Source organism: Electrona antarctica, assembly GCF_951216825.1.
Source record: "Electrona antarctica genome assembly, chromosome: 17".
In the NCBI taxonomy this organism is placed as follows: Eukaryota; Metazoa; Chordata; class Actinopteri; order Myctophiformes; family Myctophidae; genus Electrona; species Electrona antarctica.
The window spans coordinates 45,595,158-45,616,115 of NC_136798.1; the positions used below are offsets into that span (position 1 = coordinate 45,595,158).

Below are 20,958 nucleotides of genomic sequence, written 5' to 3' on the forward strand. Positions count from 1 at the left end.
AATCAACCATTGCGGCGGCATCAATGCCTGCCAAAATACATTTTAGTCGACTAAATCACCTGTAGATTTAGTCGACTAAAATCTCATGACATTTAGTCGACCAAAACTAGACTTAACACTAAAACATTCCGGGTGACTAAAATGTGACTCAAACTAAATGAAAACTATTCAAAAGACTATGACTAAAACTAAAATCAAATTTTGCTGCCAAAAACAACACTGCTGTACACAGTGTACAGGCCCAGGGGATAATATAGTATGATATATTAATATTGTTGGTCATACACAATTCCCTGAGCTGCAGTTATAATGTCATATTAGTTGGCTATGGATACAAACCACAGAGCTGAAGCTTTGTATTTATTTTCTTCAAATATGGCTGGTTAAGAAAAAAAGATTACAAACTAGTTTAAGGTTGATAAGACCTATATTTCTTTCAAGGTGAAGTCTACTGGTCAATATGTTGAGCTAAATGTTGAGCCTTATTTTTTCACTGTGTCGTGTTTTTTTTAAATTTGAACAGACCATAATTATGAGAGAGGTTGAAAATGGAACCTGACATTCCCAGTATAATTAGATCCATGAATATTATGAATACTTAAAATATTAGATAATGTCTCAAAGATCCTTGTCCAATATGATTTTGGACAATAATCTCTATCCGAGGGCAAATAGCGAAACTGTGTGTGGAGATTTACCTCGGCTGAAGCATAAACTTAATACGTTTGTGTGTGATTCTGATTGAATTTGAAGTGTGTATTTGATATTGTCCCTGGATTTGATATTGTCCCATTCCCAATTAAACTCTTTACTGCGTAATGTTTGAAAGTCAAAAAGGTCCAAGATAACACTATGATTTAAGAGCAAACAGTGGCTACTGGCTAGTAGTGGATTAGAAGATTACTTTATGTCTCAAAGTTTGTGAATTTAAAATCAATATGCTTTTTCATACTTAGCAGATGACTTTGCATTAATTGCCGAGTAGTCCTGTAGTCACGTTCTTCTAGTGCTTTTAAATGTTATTCTGGATGTTAACTTTCAAAATATGCTCTGTAGTTAAATCAACAATCTATATGTTTAGTAATAAGACAGAATGCACACTTGGGCAGGTGCGATATTGCACTTTGAGCATCAGGCAATAGCCATAGGCTATCTCTTGTCACCTAAGTACGTCCTATAACTGAACAGTGTCGACACAGTTCTCAATAGAAAGAGGGAAACCACCCACAACACCACCACAGTTGTGATAGTTATATTATATCAGCATACTTTACCATACAGATTAGTTAAATCTGTATAGCATTTTTATTTCTAAAAAGTTGAATCTTTAAATAATTGGAGTTCTCCTAATCCTTTTGATGTGTTGTTTTGCATGCTAAATTAAACAGGCTTACATGTTAAGATGGGACATAAATTGCCCCAAAACACATAAGAAATAGAACTTTAATATGAGAATCAGAGAACATTGCTGTGTTCATAGACCATTTCAGCCCACACAGTACCTTCACAGGGTTTAGTGTGTTAAGAATGGAACTGGGACCAGTCCCATTTCTGCAAAGCAGCTATAATTATGATCACCACTATAAGCCATATGATAATATTAGAAGTTGACACACTGTTTTGTTATTTATTAGATATTTTATTTAAGTTGTTCGTTAAAGACTTAAAGAACAGATAACAGAAACAACAAAGGACAAAATACCATCTGCATAATTAATGATGAAAATCAAAACAAGAAAATACAGGATATTATTATTTAAAAAAAACAGCAAGTCCGCTTTGGTCCATTTGTACACTCTTTAGTCTTTACACTAAGGACTTTAGTATGTAGAATAATGTATTGTCTCCTGTTGGTCCCTGATGTTACCGTCGATGCCCACTGGCCTTATGTTCCTCTGCTACAAGTTGAGACGCCAGTGCCTGCAAAGCTATTCCTGCTCCTGCGTTTGAACAGTGTTCTGGGGAGGTGAAGGGAATGACTCGTCGTCAGGTGAGTCGTCCTCTCCTGCATCAGCGCCCTGGTGTTCTTAATCCACTCCTCTTTTGCTTCCACGTTGGATGCCCTGAGTACGGTCAGGTTGTGGGAGGTGGGTTTCCTTCCTACCGCAAACAGAACAAACTTACAAGGGTCCTCGTCGACGTGCTCAATCACCCCCAACAACTCCGATGTCTGTATTTTATTCTTGAAGCGGTACTTTGTCCCGCCGGCGGAGTCCCTGACCTCCTTGCTGAAGACCAGTGACTTCTCCAGCAGGAACAGGTGGCGGTGGTGAACCTTCTGAATGAAGGAGTTGGGGTTCTGCACCTGGAAGCTGTCGTGGAGGATCAGGTTCCCCTGGACCTCCAAGTTCTCATGGAAACCCTCCAGCGAGGCAAGGTGCATGGCATCGTTAACTCTCTGGAGGACACCCAGGATCACCTGCAGGCCGTCCTCAACCTCCTCCTTCTTGCCCTCCTCGCAGCACGATGACAAGTCCTTGAGCAGGAGCTGGTACTTCGTGATCCTCTGCACGGGTTTCATGAGGTGGGACTTGATGGAGTTTGCCCGACCGAGGCCGCGCCTCCGCTGGATGTCGTCGAAGAAGGTTCCGGCGTGTTCCGCCACGAGCCGATTCGAGTCGGGCGCATTCTGGCAGTAAGTCACGTACGCCTGGAACTTCTCGGCCCACGCGATGAAGCAGTGGCCCACGTCCTCCGGCAGCTCGCAGTCCACCAGGTCCTTCAGGAAATGATCGCTGTGGAACTCGTAGAGCTCCCGCATGTTCCCGAAGATGGCCTGCTCCTTGTCGAGGATGCCCGCGGGTATCTCCTGCTCCTCCTGCGCTCCGCTGGTCATCTCCCACAGGTACGTCTCCAGACACTCGCGCAGATCCCTGACGTAGGCCTTCTCCGTCTGCAACAGCTCGTCCATGATGTAGCCTCGTTTCTGGACCGACCTGCTCCTCTTCTCCTTGTTGCTGACCTCATGGTTGTTGTGGTCAGGCAGCTTATTGACGTCCTCAGCTGGTACGAGGATGGATCTGTGGTGGTGTGGCTGCAGCAGCATCATTGGCTCTCTGGCGAGGGCGCTGCGCTCCAGCGTGGACCGAACAAATGCCAGCAACAGCCGGGCCTGGGTGTTGTTGTTCATCTGGTTGTTGTGCAGGCACTGCTGCAGCAACTCCTTCCAGACGTCTTCTCTCTGCTTGGCGGTTCTCAGCCTCCAGGCCAACCTCCTCCATGTCATGATGACACCATCATTGCACTCCATCACACCTGACCTCCGCTGGACACTCATCTCCATCATCTCCAACATTCATAATGAGCATGTGACTTGTGACCATTCGCCTTTTAAAGACCAAACCTGTCAACAAATCCATTCAACAAATGGGGTGAAAACCATGGCAACGGCGTCACAGCGAGGTCGGTCGATGCAATGGAGCTGGGTCAATGCCACGTCACGGTCAAGTGGAGACACGCCCACCCAGCGTGCTACAACAGACAACGTCAGCGTTTTCAGATCAACAGGTAAGATCAACATATTTTAAATTGTAGCTTATTTTACTGATGGAAATTGATTTAACATGTTTTCTCTGTGATTGTTATTGTATTAACTCAACCTAAATCCGAGAGAACTTTATTCATCATACCTAAACATGTACCAGTTTATTTATTTGCATTTGTTGTCAACAACGAAGCTTGGCAGTTCGGCCTATGGGATCTGTTGTCGCTGTGTACGCTCAAAAGGCTGTGTTGTCATGGCTACGGACCGTGTACCCGCAGGCGATGGGATTGGACCCTGTAGCCGCTGTGAAAACTACGGTTGCCATGTCCGCTTATTATAAGCGATGTTGGGATTAGTTTTCTGTAACGTTTCTTGCAAAGAAGTATAGTAGCGGGTTTTGCTTGTTTGGTCTTCATAATGTTGGTTTAAACAGTGTTCAAGCCAAGGACCGCCAAATTAACATGTATTTGCCCGCGGACCCCCACCTGGAAACATTTTAGGGACCGGAAAATAGCTTTTTTATTTGGATTTTGGGGCTTGTTTTCATAGACCTATGATTGCTTGTTTCTCTCTTAAAACCTGTCAACACGTACTGTTGACTGTAAGCACAGCAGTCGAATCGATGAGTGCAACGTTCAAATGAACTCGAAGAAGAAAAACGGCGTGTTATTTATTATTACGTAGCACAACAAGCTTAATAGCTGTCTGAAAATTAAACAACATAAACTTCTCTCATCAGGCATTTATAGATACGGCCATGCCACGGTAGGTAGCATTCAAATCACCTAAGACCTCACACTTGTCAATCATAACAATTACCCATCAACCATGAATGAACATAGCCTATAAGATTATAGATTTTATGTCAGAATCGATACATACATGTTATACATCTACGAGAGTCTAAATCTTAGGCTAGAATGAACAATTTTCAAATTGTGCGCTCCTTTCAAAGGACCGAAAGACTAAATCTCAAGTGATGCAAAACAAAAGATTACATTCTAAATATAACACAAGTACCAATAAGACGATTGATTGATTGATTGAAGTATTTATTAACACTAGTTTTGCAGAATGGGTACATTTCACATGAAAGCACAACTCAATACAAAGACTGATACTGTGTGGACGACACACTGAAAAAGCATTACACTTGTTTACAACAGGGTCCACCATTTTCAATTCATCAGAAAAGAAACTACATGCTGCATTCAACTACACAGCAAGAAGAATCAAGCAGCTGTTTAATAAAAGATATACACACAATGTCATCATGGCATTAACATTAACAGTATAGTATTGTAGCTCACGTCCCATTGTGTTCATAATCACAGGTCATGATGCTGTAGGTAGGCTATAGGCCAGGTTAGCCGCAATTTGCAACTCTAGATGTTTTTACAATGGGATGAATCTAGAGTTGCAATACCCTCCATTGACTCCCCACTCATCATTTTGCGTTTGCGATCTGCTTGTCTTAAACGACGTTAAACTCACCAACATTGCAGCTGTAGGCCTAGTCCAAGCTTGAATTTTTCTCTTTCGATCTGCAAAGCATGTTTTTCATAAAAATCCCCCGTAGACATGTTATGAGCTACTTTCTGTCCAAAATATTCCACAAGTGATATTCCGATGTAATTCTGCGACGGGCCGTAAAACAAGACGTGTGGGAGAGCGCTTGTTTAATAGAATCTTACCTGCGCAGGTAAGACACCCAAAGAAGAGGCCGACGCAGCACGACGCCCCGTCACGCACGGCCTTCTATTAAACAAGCTCTCCCCCTCACGTCTTGTTTTACGGCCCGTCGCAGAATTACATCGGAATATCACTTGTGGAATATTTTGGACAGAAAGTAGCTCATAACATGTCTACGGGGGATTTTTATGAAAAACAAGCTTTGCAGATCGAAAGAGAAAAATTCAAGCTTGGACTACAGCTGCAATGTTGGTGAGTTTAACGTCGTTTGAGACCAGCAGATCGCAAACGCAAAATGATGAGTGGGGAGTCAATGGAGGGTATTGCAACTCTAGATTCATCCCATTCTAGAGTTGCAAATTGCGGCTAAGGCCAGGTGTGTGTCATTACTCATTAAACGCTTGACAGAAGTGTCCAGGCTTCAGAAGGGTTGCTATAATCATGCTATATTTGCAGTAGACCAACTCTGATTATACCTCAATGTGGAAATGGGTCTGTTATGCTGTTCATCGCTAGTGGAAAGGTATAGGCACGACTGACAATAAGCTAATTTTTTTATATGAATTCAAAGTAATTACACCTCAATTTGATCCTGCATTCAAAATGTTACAAAATGCCAACGGGCGTTACAGTGGTAAAGTGCGGGTCTGCCCCCACCAGACCACCATGGAGGTTGTGTGTTCAGAGATTAAAATAGGGTGCATTTTGCATTCCCAAAATGCAGTTTATAGTTAAGGGACGCAATAAAACAACGACCTCTGCATCCACGGGATGCACTACTGTACTACTGTACTGTTTTTTATTCTCGTTTATTTTGCTAGCTTTAGTTATAATAATCATTTCTGGTGGGATGGCCACTGTACACTGCTCCTATGGCCCGGGGTGGGCTGGTATCGGACTACCAGTCACTGTACCGCCTCCTATGGCCCGGGGTGGGCTGGTATCGGACTACCAGTCACTGTACCGCCTCCTATGGCCCGGGGTGGGCTGGTATCGGACTACCAGTCACTGTACCGCCTCCTATGGCCCGGGGTGGGCTGGTACAGGTCTACCAGTCACTGTACCTCCTCCTATAGGCCGGGGTGGGCTGGTACAGGTCTACCAGTCACTGTACCTCCTCCTATGGGCCGGGGTGGGCTCTGTACCACCTGCTATGGGCCGGGGTGGGCTGGTATAGGACTACCAGTCACTGTACATGCTCCTATGGGCCGGGGTGGGCTGGTACAGGTCTACCAGTCTGTACCTCCTCCTATGGGTCGGCGTGGGCTGGTACAGGCCTACCAGTCTGTACCTCCTCCTATAGGCCGGGGTGGGCTGGTACAGGACTACCAGTCACTGTACCACCTCCTATAGGCCGGGGTGGGCTGGTACAGGTCTACCAGTCACTGTACCTCCTCCTATGGGCCGGGGTGGGCTGGTACAGGCCTACCAGTGACTGTACCTCCTCCTATAGGCCGGGGTGGGCTGGTACAAGTCTACCAGTCACTGTACCGCCTCCTATGGGTCGGGGTGGGCTGATACAGGACTACCAGTCACTGTACCGCCTCCTATGGGCCGGAGTGGGCTGGTACAGGACTACCAGTAACTGTACCACCTCCTATAGGCCGGGGTGGGCTGGTACAGGTCTACCAGTCACTGTACCTCCTCCTATGGGTCGGGGTGGGCTGATACAGGACTACCAGTCACTGTACATGCTCCTATGGGCCGGGGTGGGCTGGTACAGGTCTACCAGTCACTGTACCGCCTCCTATAGGCCGGGGTGGGCTGGTACAAGTCTACCAGTGACTGTACCGCCTCCTATGGGCCGGGGTGGGCTGGTACAGGACTACCAGTCACTGTACCTCCTCCTATGGGCCGGGGTGGGCTGGTACAAGTCTACCAGTCACTGTACCTCCTCCTATGGGCCGGGGTGGGCTGGTACAGGCCTACCAGTAACTGTACATCAGTGTTGTTTTCGTCGAAAAACTAAAAATGTTCGTCGACTACCTTGTTTCACTGACGGAAACTAAATGGAAACTAAATTAAATGAAGCTCTGATGACTAAAACTAAGACTAAATATATTGACACTTTCGTCAAGAAATAAAAACTAGACTAAAATGTTAGGAAGTGACTATAGTATAGTGTACAAGATATCCAGTATAAGTAATTTCACACTTGGTTTGCATGCTGAAAATAGCAGATCTACAAGCACGCATTGTGAGCTTGTAGATCGGCTATTTTCAACGGCATCAAGGCCCGCCAAAATAGATTTAGTCAACTAAAATCGCATGACATTTAGTCACTAAAACTAGACTAACGCTAAGACATTCCAGATGACTTAAATACTAAAACTAAAAGTTTCAGTCCAAATACTATGACTCAACTAAAATGGAAATTTGCTGCCAAAAACAACACTGTACTGTATCCTCCTATGGGCCGGGGTGGGCTGGTATAGGCCAGTGTTGTTTTTGGCAGCAATTTTTGGCAGAAACTTCATTTAGTTTTAGTCACATTTTAGTCACCTGGAAATGGAATGTTTGTGTTAATCTAGTTTTAGTCGACTAAATGTCATGAGATTTTAGTAGACTAAATGCCATGAGATTTAGTCGACTAAATCTACAGTTGATTTACAGTAGTCGACTAAGATGTATTTTGGCGGGCCTTGATGTAATGACAGATTTTACACTTGCTGAAAAACAAGCTCACAACGTGTCACAGCGCGACGCGTTGTGAGCTTGTAGATCTGCTATTTTCAGCATGCAACCAAGTGTAAAATGACTTGTGTCTTACTTATACTGGATCCCTTGTAAACATTTTAGTCTAGTTTTATTTGTCGACAAAATTGTCAATATATTTAGCCTCACTTTTAGTCATCGTAGCTTAGTTTTCATGTAGTTTCCATTTAGTTTTCGTCAGGGGAAAAAAGGTAGTCGACGGACATTTTTCGTCTTAGTTTTAGTCGACGAAATCAACACTGGCGTAGGCCTACCAGTCAGAGGTTTTTTTAGGCTATAGTAGTAATACCACAATATAAAAAATACCCCTGAATTTGACTTGAGTAATAGAAGTACAACATTAATGGCATTCAAACTGTAAAAGTAGCTTTAGTAAATTATTTTTCAAAATGTGTAACCTTTTTGTTTTGAAATTATGATCTAAATCTACCAAATAATTATAGTGGAGTGGAAAAAACTACAATATTTGCCTCTGAGATGTAGCCTAGTGGAATACAAGTATAAAGTATTTTAAACAAAAAAAGTAGAAAAGGTCACATGGGCGTGAGGTCGTAGTCCATGACATTAAACAATCACAAATAACTCTATAACATGTAACATTGTGAAGAATAAACCTTTTCTTTTTCTCTTGTGAGCTTGTTGTGAGCTTTTCCCTACCTTGACTCCTTCAAAACTGCTCTCAAAGGGCACCTACGGACGGCTGCAATTCGAAACTGGCCCCCGTAAAATCTGAATCCCCCACCCACCCCTGTTCCCCCTCATTGTATATGTTTCTTTTCCCTTTTTACCTCTTATGATGATTTCTTTTTGACTATATAGTTGTGTATATTCGTATGTCTCTAAATGTTTTGATGAATTGAAAATGGTGGGCCCTATTGTAAACAAGTGTAATGCTTTATGGTGTCGTCCACTCACTGTTAACACTTTTTGTATTGAGTTGTACTTGAAATGTACTGTAATTCTGCAAACTGTTAATAAATCAATCAATCAATCAATCAATCAATCAATTTCCAAGGAAAAGTAAACAATGTTTGGAACCACTGCATGTTACCAAATGGCAACAAAACCCTTTCACTACATTACCCAGAATTCCTTCAAGTTCGGTTGGTTCCTTCCTGTTCAGCTCCCCTCACAGAAATTGAGGAAGTAACCACAACACTCTACTGCTCAAGTCTCATGAATCAACATGTTTACACCAAGACAATAACAAAAACTCTAGGTAAGTTAAAGAGTAATATCTTACATTTAAATGTGTATCTCTGTTGAGTTGTTTTATAACTTTATTGCATTTAATTGTATTTTTATTTTAAACAATTGAACACTATTTTTCACTGTATATAATGGTCAGATACTTGCATTTCAAGTTTCACAGTAACATTTTACCAAGCTCAAGTGCAGTTACAAGGTTTTTGACCAGCGAATGCTGATATATAATAGGCCTACACACCACGTGTTGACCATGGGTCCTTGAGGCAGTTCCAGGGGGTCCCCAGCTAAATGATAGTTAGGAACCAAATGGACCCTTATGGGACTCTAACTCTGAGAGTGTACAAATGCAAATGGCCATTTGCATTTGTACGGTGGTCGAGAATCACTGCTAGAGCCGTAACAAAATCTTCTCTTACGGGGGTCCCTGGCATATGTTTTCTAATGGGGGCTAATTAGTGTTAATTTGGGGGGTCCTTGACATGAAAACGTTTGGGAACCACTGGTGTAGGACAGGCTGTGGTTCTCCAACTTTTTGTGCCTCGGGTCACCCCTGTAAAATAACCATCCACGGCACCACCTGAATTACTTTATAGCACCTTTTGTCATATTAACAGTATGTAAATATGTACATCTGACCTTCCCCCAAAGATGCAGTATGTAAGGAGGAACACTGGAGAGAATATTTAGTTTCCACTAGGACAGACTTGGCGTTTAACCACTCAAACCAGTCCAACCCCAGCATTCCTATGCCGTGTGGAACATTCCGAGCTGCCAAGCTCACAACGCGTGTGAGCTTGTAGATCTGCCATTTGTGATGAGACTTGGTGTACTGTAGGCCAGGGGTTCTCAATGCTTTTGACTGGGGACCCCAGGAAATGCTTTGACCATGTCTCGTGAAATAAACTAATATTAAGAACATTACTACGCCAAAAGTAACTATCCTATATAAATGTGTGAAACATTGGCCAAATTGTCAAATATTACATAAGAAAAAGGCAACAATTGTGAAAAATAACCGATATCGGCTGTATACGGAGCCAAAAACAAAACGTATGCCTCAATTCCTACATACCAAGTTGTTTGTCAATGAATCCAAACCATTAAAGTAAACCTTGACTCTGGCGCCACCCTCAGGCCCTCAAGTGTCAACGTCCCACACAAGAAGATAGCTCACAGTTTATACATTAATGTAGTCACACAATGTTCTGAGTAAAGCGGATGAACAGTGTTTGTGCCACGTTTGGCCCCTGGGGGCCCTTTGACTGAGCCCCTGGGGGGCCCCTGGGGTTACTATTCTCATAATCTCTCTACAACAGTGGTTTTCAACCCTTTTCATATCAAGGCCCATTATTTATTCTGCATTTGAGCCACGGAACCACCATTTGAAGAGATTTAGCCTTGCAGACCCAAAACTAAAGAATAATGTCCACATTTCCATGCTGATGTTGGTAACATAGGAGAGATAACAGGCAAACGTTGATCAAAGTAACAATTCTTCTACATTCTTTACTTCTTGTAAATTAAAGTAATGCAGATGTAAAATGAATGTAATATTTTGGTTTCAAACTCTCCATCATTTAGCTGCATGGGGACCACCTGGAACCCCCCCCTCAAGGACCACTGGATACGAACCACTACTCTAGACCAGGGGTTCTCAACGTTTTTGGCCAGGGACCCCCGGAAATGCTTTGGCAATGTCTCGGGACCCCCGCCCCGCCCCCTCCCGACCCCCAATATAAATTGACTGCTACAATAACCTTAATAATAGAGACAATACACCATAAATAAATACTGAAACCAGATATAATCATTAGGGAAGGTGTATGCATGTACTATGTGTACTATATGTAAACTCTTCATTTCCACTTTCCAGCCATTCAGTTGCAAAAAGAAAAAAAAAATCTTTTTTTTTTCTTTCTTTTTTTAATAATTTGGGGACCCCCCAAAATAATTTGGCGACCCCCCCTGAGGGGTCGCGACCCACGGGTTGAGAACCCCTGCTCTAGACCATTGGTTCCCAACCTTTTTATACTGAAGTACCACCTCAGAAACCATTTTGGTTCTCCAAGTACCACCATAATAACTGATGTTAAAATACAGGACCTGCCCTTTTTGTTCCATTCCTAAGCCAATAATGCTGCTGCTCTGACAAAACTCTGTCAAATCACTAATCGGCACAACTGATGATATTTCTAATTAATTAATCCATTCTCAAATCTTCGATTAACGGCTAGGTGTGTTGTCATGCTCATTTCAGCACGGCTGGATAGCCTATTTGAACCAATTGATTGGTCAGAAGAACTACCTATAGTCATATAAATATTTCATTCCACTTGTCTTTTTTTCTCCTTTTTTGGGGCGACTCCTCTGTGTACCACCAGAGGGGGCTCAAGTACCGCCAGTGGTACTAGTACCAGTGGTTGGGAACCTCTGCTCTAGACACACCCTGCCTCTTGATTCTGCTGTTTTCTGCTGTGTCGGTTCTTTCTTGGTGTATTGTTATGGTTGTAAATGTCTTGCTGTCTGTTGTTGTTGTTGTTGTTATTATGTTGTGTTCCAGTGAGCTGTGAAACGCCATCCGAGAAGACCCGACAAGAAGAAGGTCTCTGATTGGCCGGAGAAGGAACATCACGGAGCATCCTAGGATATGAGAGGCCATGAGTGAAGTTCCTTAGACCCAAACCCAGGCACCAGCTGAAGCCATGAGTGTAGGGGCTGAGTTTTTAGACAGCTGGTGGATGGAAAAGAAGCTCCACCTCCGCGGACTTTTTGCGCAACGGCCAGATTCCCGGAAACGCTCTCCTCCGCGCAAAAAGTCCGCGGAGGTGGAGCTTCTTTTCCATCCACCAGCTGTCTAAAAACTCAGAATTTAAGCTGCGCACAGCTTAAGAAGTGTGCAGCTTAAGACCGTTTTGCGCTAAGGTGTGGAGACGGTGTCTGAGAGACGACAACGCTTCATAGATTAAACTCTAGTTTAGGCCGGGAAATATTTTCACTTTTGTCTTTAGTGCAGAGATGCATAGGTTGAGTACAATACGTCAACATGTTAACCCATTCTGGGTGTAAGCATTATGCTATGCTTTAGCTATTGAAAAATAGCAGATCTAACAAGCTACGAGCTTGTAGGTCTGCTATTTTTGAAAAATCGAAGAACGACTGACATAGAAACATAGCTTTTTCAGAAAACTGTCAGGATTTAGAAGACATTTATAGAATCGTTCCCAGGTCAAAATGGGTTAATAATCACAACTCTAAATGTACATACCGGTAATCATTATGTCATTTATTACCAAGTAGTTATTTAAGTACTGTCGTTGGTCTCCTAGAATCTGTCCCTAGACAAGAAAGAGACTTGCCGTAGCACTTGCCCTAGCCTTGACGACCTTCCAGGCTTATGCAAAGGCTAAAATTTAGATAGCATTTTATGTAGGCGGATGCCAGGCCAGGCATCCTATAGTGTGTATAGTTTCAATGTACAGATTATTTTTTGGATATTCTACTGTTGGAATGATGATAGATTCTTGGGATGGCATTAGAGAAAAACACACAAAATACTGCAAAAATAATCATTAATCATATAATGAAATGATTCTCCAAAAACTTAACCTATAACCTAAAATTAAATTCATGTTCATGTTGTTTATTCATGCTTTTTTTTCTTTTGGTCATGTGTGCCTGTACATGTCCATAAAATACCAAACTTACGCCAGGGCTCCACCGGACGCGTTGCGTCTCCGTCGCGTGCGTCAAAAAACGCACCGGTTCAATTTTAATGTCACGCAACGCGGGCAGTGGAGCCACCCTTCATTGATTAAAAAGGGAACATTCCCTGACGGTGACGGAGACGCGACACTGACGCGCCCGGTGGAGCCCCGGCGTAAGTCACCGCTCCCGGAGCGCGTCACCAGGGAATGTTCCCTTTTTAATCAATGAAGGGTGGCTCCACTGCCCGCGTTGCGTGACATTAACGCGTGCATTAAAATTGAACCGGTGCGTTCTTTGACGCACGCGACGGAGACGCAACGCGTCCGGTGGAGCCCTGGCTTTAGAGTTAAACAATTTCCCAATATTTAAGAATCAATAGAATAGTTGAACTGGGTTAATATACTGTATACCAGGTGTCGGCACACGGCACCCTTCAAATATACTGTAGACTTCTTGATGCAAATGTCTCGGACTGGCTGACTGTGGCTAAAAGTTGTTGTTTTATGTCTTAGAATCTGTCTAGTAGTAGTAGCAGCTCATCGGAGGAAGAGGATGATGGGGATTCTGGTGAGAGACACATGGATTTAATGACTACTGCTCATATCTGCATTTACTACTGTACTTATTAATGTATCCTTACTGACATGTTTGCACATGTTTGGTGAGATGCGAAAATACTTTTCGCTGTACTGTACTGTACTGTACTGTACTGCACTGTACTGTACTGTACTGTACTGTACATTGACAATAAATTGAATCTCATCTCATGGATCATATTTACTCTCTTCCACTGTAAGTCTCAGAGCGAGCTGCCTCTGATCCACTAACTGTCCACTGTCTCTACAGTCTCTAGAGAAGAGTTGAGGGACATGATGAAGCTGATGAAGATAGAATGTGGAGAGGAAGGTAAAGAAACTTAACTAACTCTGGGTCTGGCTGTGAATACACAAAATGGTGTATATTTGAGTTCAAATATGAATAGTTTGGTGGTCCCCAGTTCAAAATTGAATAGTCTGGGTGGTCCCCAGTTAAAATTCTATTAATTTGGGGGGTCCACAGTTCAAATATGATTATTTTGGGGGGGTCCCCAGTTCAAATATGATTATTTTGGGGGGTCCCCAGTTCAAATAAGATTATTTTGGTGGGTCACGGCCTGAAAAGGTTCAGAACCACTGCTGTAAAGCTGAAGAAAACTGATCTGGATGATTCGTATGATGAATGAATTAATTAATCTACAAATCTACAAATTGTTGTCCTCCAGATGAGGTTTACTCCAGACCCTGCTGTGAGAAATGCAAACACGTCCAGCAGGTCAGTTTGATCACAGCTGACATTCTTCTTGATGTACAGTAGCCTATGTATGGCTGTGATCCTAACTGTCTGTGTGTGTGTGTGTGTGTGTGTGTGTGTGTGTGTGTGTGTGTGTGTGTGTGTGTGCGTGCGTGCGTGGTAGAGCCACGACAAGAAGATCATTCCTGAAAGGCTCTCCAGAGGACGCTTGCAGTGAGTCTGGAGGACATCACGTCGACATCATCTGATTGAATACTATTCCTATTCCTTATGCGATTATGATCGTGTGTGTGTGTGTGTTTGTTTGTGTGTGTGTGTGTGTGTGTACGCGCGCGCGTACGTGCATTCTTTAGGGCTCAGCTGGAAGGAGAGGGAACATACGAGTGTGAGTTAACGGGCTTGATATTCGAGGCGTCGGAGCGAGTTCTGGTGGCGTATTCCCTCCTGTCCTGGTCCAAGTTCAACACCGTGGTGCAGAACCCCTGGATGATCGCTGGGCCCATCTTCAACGTGCACGTGGTCGACAGGGACGCATCTGCCCTCAAGTCCGTCCAGCTCCCCCACTCCCTGTGCCTGGCTGGTGAGAATAACAATACGTATGCTATAGCTCTGAGATATTTATTATTGACTGTACAGCTTAAAGACCTTCCATTTCCAATATTTTACAATACTGTGAATACAAACCACAGTATAATACAGTGACAGGGATTCCTCCAGACCTTTTTTTGCAGGGGGGCCCATGTAGCAGACCGAGCTGGTAAATGAGGTTGAAGTCGACTGATGATGTATGATGGTTCTTTATTAACCCATGTAGGCCTGACGTCGAAATAAAAAAAAACGTTCGCTCTGAAAGAATATATACCTATTCAAAGATTTGTGCCGCATTTTTACGATTTTTCAAAAATAGCAGACCTACAAGCTTGTAGATCTGCTATTTTTCAATAGCTAAAGTATAACAGAATGCTTGAAACACCAAAAGGGGAAATCAACGTGAAAACTAAAATCAAAGCAGAGAACATATAATCAATATCAAGCAGTCATATAAACAAATACATTTCCAAAAATGACCAATACAAGTGGATATCAAAACCACATGAGCAAAACACCAAACTACAACAATGAAATTAATCCCACAACAATATGACACAACCATAAAGGACATTATTCACTTGTTCCCTCTTCCAGCTAGGTCTTGTCCACTAGTCCCTTGCTAACATTTTAGTCTAGTTTTTATCTGTTGAAATTGTCAATATATTTAGTCTTAGTTTTAGTCATCATAGCTTAGTTTTAATTTAGTTTCCATTTAGTTTTCGTCAGTGAAAACAGGTAGTCGACGGCCTGGGCCGTGGCTCAGCGGTCCAGGCACCTTGGCTGGTAATCCAGTCTGGCAGTGTGCCACGGGTTCGACTCTCGATCCCGACGGCCTTTACTGCATGTCACTCCCCCATCTCTCTCCCCATTTCCTGTCAGCCTACTGTCTGTCCCTCCATAAAAAATATAAAATAAAGGCGTAAGCCGCAAAAAAAACCCCAAAAAAGGTAGTCGACGGACATTTTTCGTCTTAGTTTTAGTGGACAAAAACAACACATGTTCCCATGATCTTCACCCAGGCCAGGAGAAGGAGAAGCTGGTGCTGGGTGTGCTACACGTCACTGGCCAGGATCCCGTCATCGAGGACGTCCTCCAGTCCTCTGGGAGTCACGTGAAGTGGACAGTGTCCTCCCGTCTGTCACCCGTGGGCGCCGTGGCCCGGGACGCCCAGCGGGTGGCGCACCACGGAGCCGCGATGCTCTACGAGGATCTGGATAGCGGCGGCTTGGACGCTCACGTTCTCCGCCTCTATCTGACCAGCTGCAACTCGTCGCACGTCAAAGTGAGGCGGCCATGTGTTTGTTTTGTATATAACGATCATAACTAGAGATGTGCCGATACCAGTGGTGGAAAAAGTACTCAATTGTTAAAGTAAAAGTACGGAATTGAAAATGTACTTGAGTAAAAGTACAAAAGTATCGGCATCAAAATTTACTTAAAGTACTAAAAGTAAAAGTACTCGTATTGCAGAATGTCCCATTTCACAAGTTCAAAATGTGTTGAAAATCTATTGAAAAGTGGAGTAGAAGTAAAAGTACTGGCAATTGGAAATACTCAAGTAAAGTACAAATACCTCAAAATTGTACTTAAGTACAGTACTTCAGTAAAAGTACTTAATTACTTTCCACCACTGGCCGATACAGTATCGGTATCGGCCCTCTCTGATCATATCGGGTCATATCGGTATCGCGATTATGCCAGTCTAACCACCGATCCGACACTAAGGGGGTTGACACTATGGCAGGTAAATAAAATGTTGGGGCATGTGGAGTTTGCTTTCGAGTTGCCCAAACTGCAAGTGCACATTTGAGTGAGGAGTCTGCTATAAACACAACACGAGATAAAATAAATAATTTTCTTCTTTTTTTATTATTATAAATATAATTCTCTGGTATTGGTATCGGTGTCGGCTAACACAGAAATTGTGGTATCGGGATCGGATCGGGAACGAAAAGTGTATCCACCCTAATCATTGTAACCATGCGAAACGTTGTCTCAGTATCTTTTAAAATGATAAACTTTTAGAGCTCTGTACGGATGCAAACTAGCTCCCTGAAAACTAAGTGAACAGAGGATGTTGTATTTGTGTAGTGAATGATTCACGTTCTTATTTTGACTAAAACTTTGCACAGGGTCTTCAATATGATTGACAACCTGTCAATATTCTTGCCTGAAAAGAAGTGTTTTTATTGTTCCCTATCCCTACGTCTTCCCTTCCCTTCCCTTATCTCCTGTTCATCACCTTGTCCACCTGGTGTCCTCAAGGCTTAGAATAATAGTTTTTCATTTTAGTTTTGTTTTAAGTTCGTTTTGAATCTTTTATTTTCTAATTCAGTTTGCTAGAGTGGATTTATTCGTTTTTATTTTATGAAAATGCTTAAAGGGCCTTGCAAACGTGAAGCGAGGAACGCAGGCGTTGTTGCCTGGATCAACACGGGTCTCCTCCAGGTCTGTTGAAGAGGGTCTGGATCAACACGGGTCTCCTCCAGGTCTGTTGAAGAGGGTCTGGATCAACACGGGTCTCCTCCAGGTCTGTTGAAGAGGGTCTGGATCAACACGGGTCTCCTCCAGGTCTGTTGAAGAGGGTCTGGATCAACACGGGTCTCCTCCAGGTCTGTTGAAGAGGGTCTGGATCAACACGGGTCTCCTCCAGGTCTGTTGAAGAGGGCCTGGATCAACAAGGTCTCCTCCAGGTCTGTTGAAGAGGGGCGCAACAACGCAAGCGTAAGAAAAAGCTAAACAGAATCCAGGTCTGGTGAGTCGTGGGGGGCGTGTGCACGTAACGAGCATGTGCGCAACAAATTCACGGGACCGCGCTCACGTAAATACGCTTGCGCTGTCGCACCGCGACTTCTCCGAGCAAAAACGCAGGTTTCATTGAAAATGAACTATAGGCGCGTTTTATCGCTCCCCGTTTGCAAGGCCCTTAATACTTTTAGTGTTAACACTAAACTAAAGTGTTACTACTTACCGTCTTACAAACGGAAACTAAGGTTTTGTTTTAGTTAGGTTTTTTTTTGTTATTCTTTTATTATTGTGGTTTTTATTTAGTTCAGTCAAGACATAAACACTTTGGCGTCCCTGTGTGTGGCAGGACATGAAGAGTCAGATGAAGAAGGGACGTTTCCGTGCGGTTGACATAAACACCTTCTGTCTCCTGCTAGAGCAGAACTACAGTCTGAGGAGCGAGCCCAGCGGAGAGCTTCATCCTCAGGTGTGTAGAACTACAGTCTGATGAGCGAGCCCAGCGGAGAGCTTCATCCTCAGGTGTGTAGAACTACAGTCTGATGCGCTTCATCCTCAGGTGTGTAGAACTACATCTGATGAGCGAGCCCAGCGGAGAGCTTCATCCTCAGGTGTGTAGAACTACAGTCTGATGAGCGAGCCCAGCGGAGAGCTTCATCCTCAGGTGTGTAGAACTACAGTGTTCGATGTTCATGTTTTCACGTACAAACTTCTCTTCAACCGGGATTTCAGATAATGGTCCATAGATTATGTGTAGAACGTTTCACGCAAATTGATCAAAAATCCAGGCAGAAAATCAGGTATAAGCATTTTTTAAACTGCTCAAAGTGGCAGAAGATCTGAGGGCGGAGCTTACTGATCAAAGTGACACACGTGTTCCCCATGAGTCAAGGAACAAGTGGAAACAAGTGCCATGACTTTTGGACAAAGGAGGCATGAGTTATGCCTGTTCAAAAAAATTGCCATAGCGCCCCCCTTTGACCTATTGGAGTAAGACTGCTTTCAGTGCTATTTGGCATGACCCTCTACCATACTGTACAGTTGCAAACGCATATGACGCTGCATGTATGTATTAGGGACAAAAGAAGAATTTTCACAAACCAGCAATTTTCATTGGCTCATAAAAACTTAATTTTTTCACTTATAAAGATTTTACTAAAGTTCCAAAGTTCACGTGTAGAAGTTTTCGTGCATTTTGATCAAAGATCCTGGGAGGAGATACATTTTAACTGTTTTTCATATAATTCAAAATGGCGGGTGATCTAAAGGTCAGAGGTCAAAAGTCAGAACACGAAAGTTGTTCGGCATGAGGAGACACATTATGTGTATCAACGTTGCATTGCCAACGGTCAAGCGGTTCATGAGATATGCACGTTCAAAGTTTGCATTTTCAATTGAGTGCTACAGCGCCACCCTTTGGCCAATGGTCATGGGCCTCGCATGGTCACCGTTTGGCATGGCCCTCTACCAGATTACCGCGTTTCGCGAAAACCGACTGCACGGTTCAGCCAGAACAGCTATTTTTGGCGGAAGAAGAAGAAGAAGACGAAGAAAAAAAAACACAAAAACAATAAGTGACCAAAGTCACTTCGAGACTTCTTGGTCCCTTATTTATTTATTATCCGATTATATCTCTGTCTGTGTATTTACTGGTGGGAGGGTGGTCAGTGGTGCAGCGTGACAACGCGCTGTGCGTTGTCCTGACAACGACGCACATGCATTCATGGGAAATGTGTTTTTTTGGAGGGAATTAGACAACGTCATAAAACAGCGCAGCGCATTGAACACAAGTTAAAACACAACAACAAACAGAGTGAGACCATGAGTGAGACAGACGAAGCGATGTTGCCAGCGGACGTCAAACTTAACTTGTCTTCAGGCAAGTTTATATTAACTAAAAACGAAAAGGGCAAATCAACAGTATGGAAGGATTTCAAAGTGGTGGTTAATGCGGACACTAAAGCTCCCGTTGGTTTTGTTAAATGCAACCGCTGTGGGGAACTACTGCAATATGACAGCAAGAGGACTGGAAATTCCAGCATGGGTCGACACCTGGATAAAGTGTGCAAAGGCAAGATATCTGAAGCGGGAGGTTTGCAGACTACGATGACTGGCTTTGCTACTAGGCTACTTCCTCAAAGAAGATTACACAGAAGTCCAAATCTAAACTCATCGATACATGCATTCTGTTGCAAAGACATAAGACCGTTTATTGCAGTCGCAGGGGATGGTTTCATGGAGTTGTCACAAGAGCTAATTAACATCGGCGTTACATATGGACATGTCTCGGCAAAGGACATCATGCCCGACCGCACAACAGAGTCTAAGCGTTGCCACCACCTGGCCACAGAGAAACGCCAGCAGTTGATTGAGCAGCTAAATGGTGTCCTTCTTAGTGAAGTGAATACAATCGGAATGACCACTGATATGTGGACAGAGGACCATCACAAACACAGCTACATGGCAATCACTTGCCACTTCATTACACAGTCATTCGAACTGATCAGCAAAGTGCTGACAACAGCAATATTCCCACCCGAGGAGGCCAAAACAGGCGAACATATCAGGAGAGAAATAATCAGAACCCTGATAACAGAATTCGGCCTGGACGTCAGCTTGCTCAATAAGGTGGTGTGGGTGACAGACCAGGGCTCCAATATCATCTCTGCCCTCAGACCATATAAACGCCTTGATTGTCAGGATCACGTGTACAATACTGTGCTGCGCCATGCCCTCGATCCTGCAGAGTTGGCACAGCCACAGGTAGTCCCCGACGTATCATCCACCTTGCTAGCTGCCAAATCATTGGTGAAGTATGTAAAGAAGTCGGGCATAGCAGCTTTAGTGTCAAAAACGGTGAATCAAATGGGGGACACGAGATTTAGTATGGTCTACGTTACTAAATATCGTCCAAGATGTTTATCAAGAGCTCCGTGCGAGGCTGGAAGGACGTGGAGAAACTCACCGCATCGATGCCATATCCCCAGGTGTGCTTGGCTTCTTAGTTGAGTTCCTGAAACCATTCTATGACGCCCAGCGTGAACTTGAGGGAGACCAGTACACCACAATAAACCTGGTGTTAATCTGGTTCCTCCGGCTGACTCGCCACTGCACTGAGAACACAACTGATACACCCTACCCTACCAGGCAATCATCCGTCAACGTCATCAAAACTGGATCTCACGAAAAATTGAGATAAAGGATTATCACAAAATAGCCACGTTCCTTTGGCCCAAATACAGCCAGCTCAGAATGTTATACAATGATGAGAGAGTCCAGCTACACCAAGAGGTAACTAACTCTCGAGTTATAATTATAATATAATTCATAATGATTAATATTATTATTAATATGAATAATTAATATAAGCTTTAGCTTTTATTGTTATTTACTTATTGCTGTAAATAATAATAATTGTATTGCTGTTCTATCCTATTCCTTCATGACAACATGTAGTTTAAAACCGTTGGATTAAGTATTTTGTTTTACTATAGCTGTGGCCTAACTAAAAGTTCAAGTTGAGTAGG

The 20,958-nt window shown here is 43.4% G+C and overlaps 1 protein-coding gene across 7 annotated transcripts in view; it reads left to right on the forward strand.

The window, feature by feature from the left end:
• Positions 1 to 4,103: 4,103 nt before the first annotated feature.
• Positions 4,104 to 20,958, forward strand: part of LOC306941221 (uncharacterized protein) — a 24,784-nt gene continuing 7,929 nt past the window's right edge. Inside the window, exons 1-11 of one of the 7 annotated variants that reach the window (XR_013792109.1) lie at positions 4,104 to 4,249; positions 9,015 to 9,110; positions 11,661 to 11,808; positions 13,318 to 13,372; positions 13,652 to 13,711; positions 14,067 to 14,116; positions 14,259 to 14,308; positions 14,449 to 14,675; positions 15,706 to 15,968; positions 17,781 to 17,953; positions 17,991 to 18,095. Coding sequence is in view for 6 of the 7 variants with exons in the window: in XM_079526546.1 (XP_079382672.1) it covers positions 11,803 to 11,808; positions 13,318 to 13,372; positions 13,652 to 13,711; positions 14,067 to 14,116; positions 14,259 to 14,308; positions 14,449 to 14,675; positions 15,706 to 15,968; positions 17,781 to 17,900; positions 17,991 to 18,050 (891 nt within the window). In the remaining variant the exon portion in view is untranslated. Of the gene's footprint in view, positions 4,250 to 8,978; positions 9,111 to 11,660; positions 11,809 to 13,317; positions 13,373 to 13,651; positions 13,712 to 14,066; positions 14,117 to 14,258; positions 14,309 to 14,448; positions 14,676 to 15,705; positions 15,969 to 17,780; positions 17,954 to 17,990; positions 18,096 to 20,958 lie in introns of all 7 variants that reach the window. The other 6 variants (XM_079526546.1, XM_079526545.1, XM_079526548.1 and 3 more) reach the window with 6 other exon arrangements.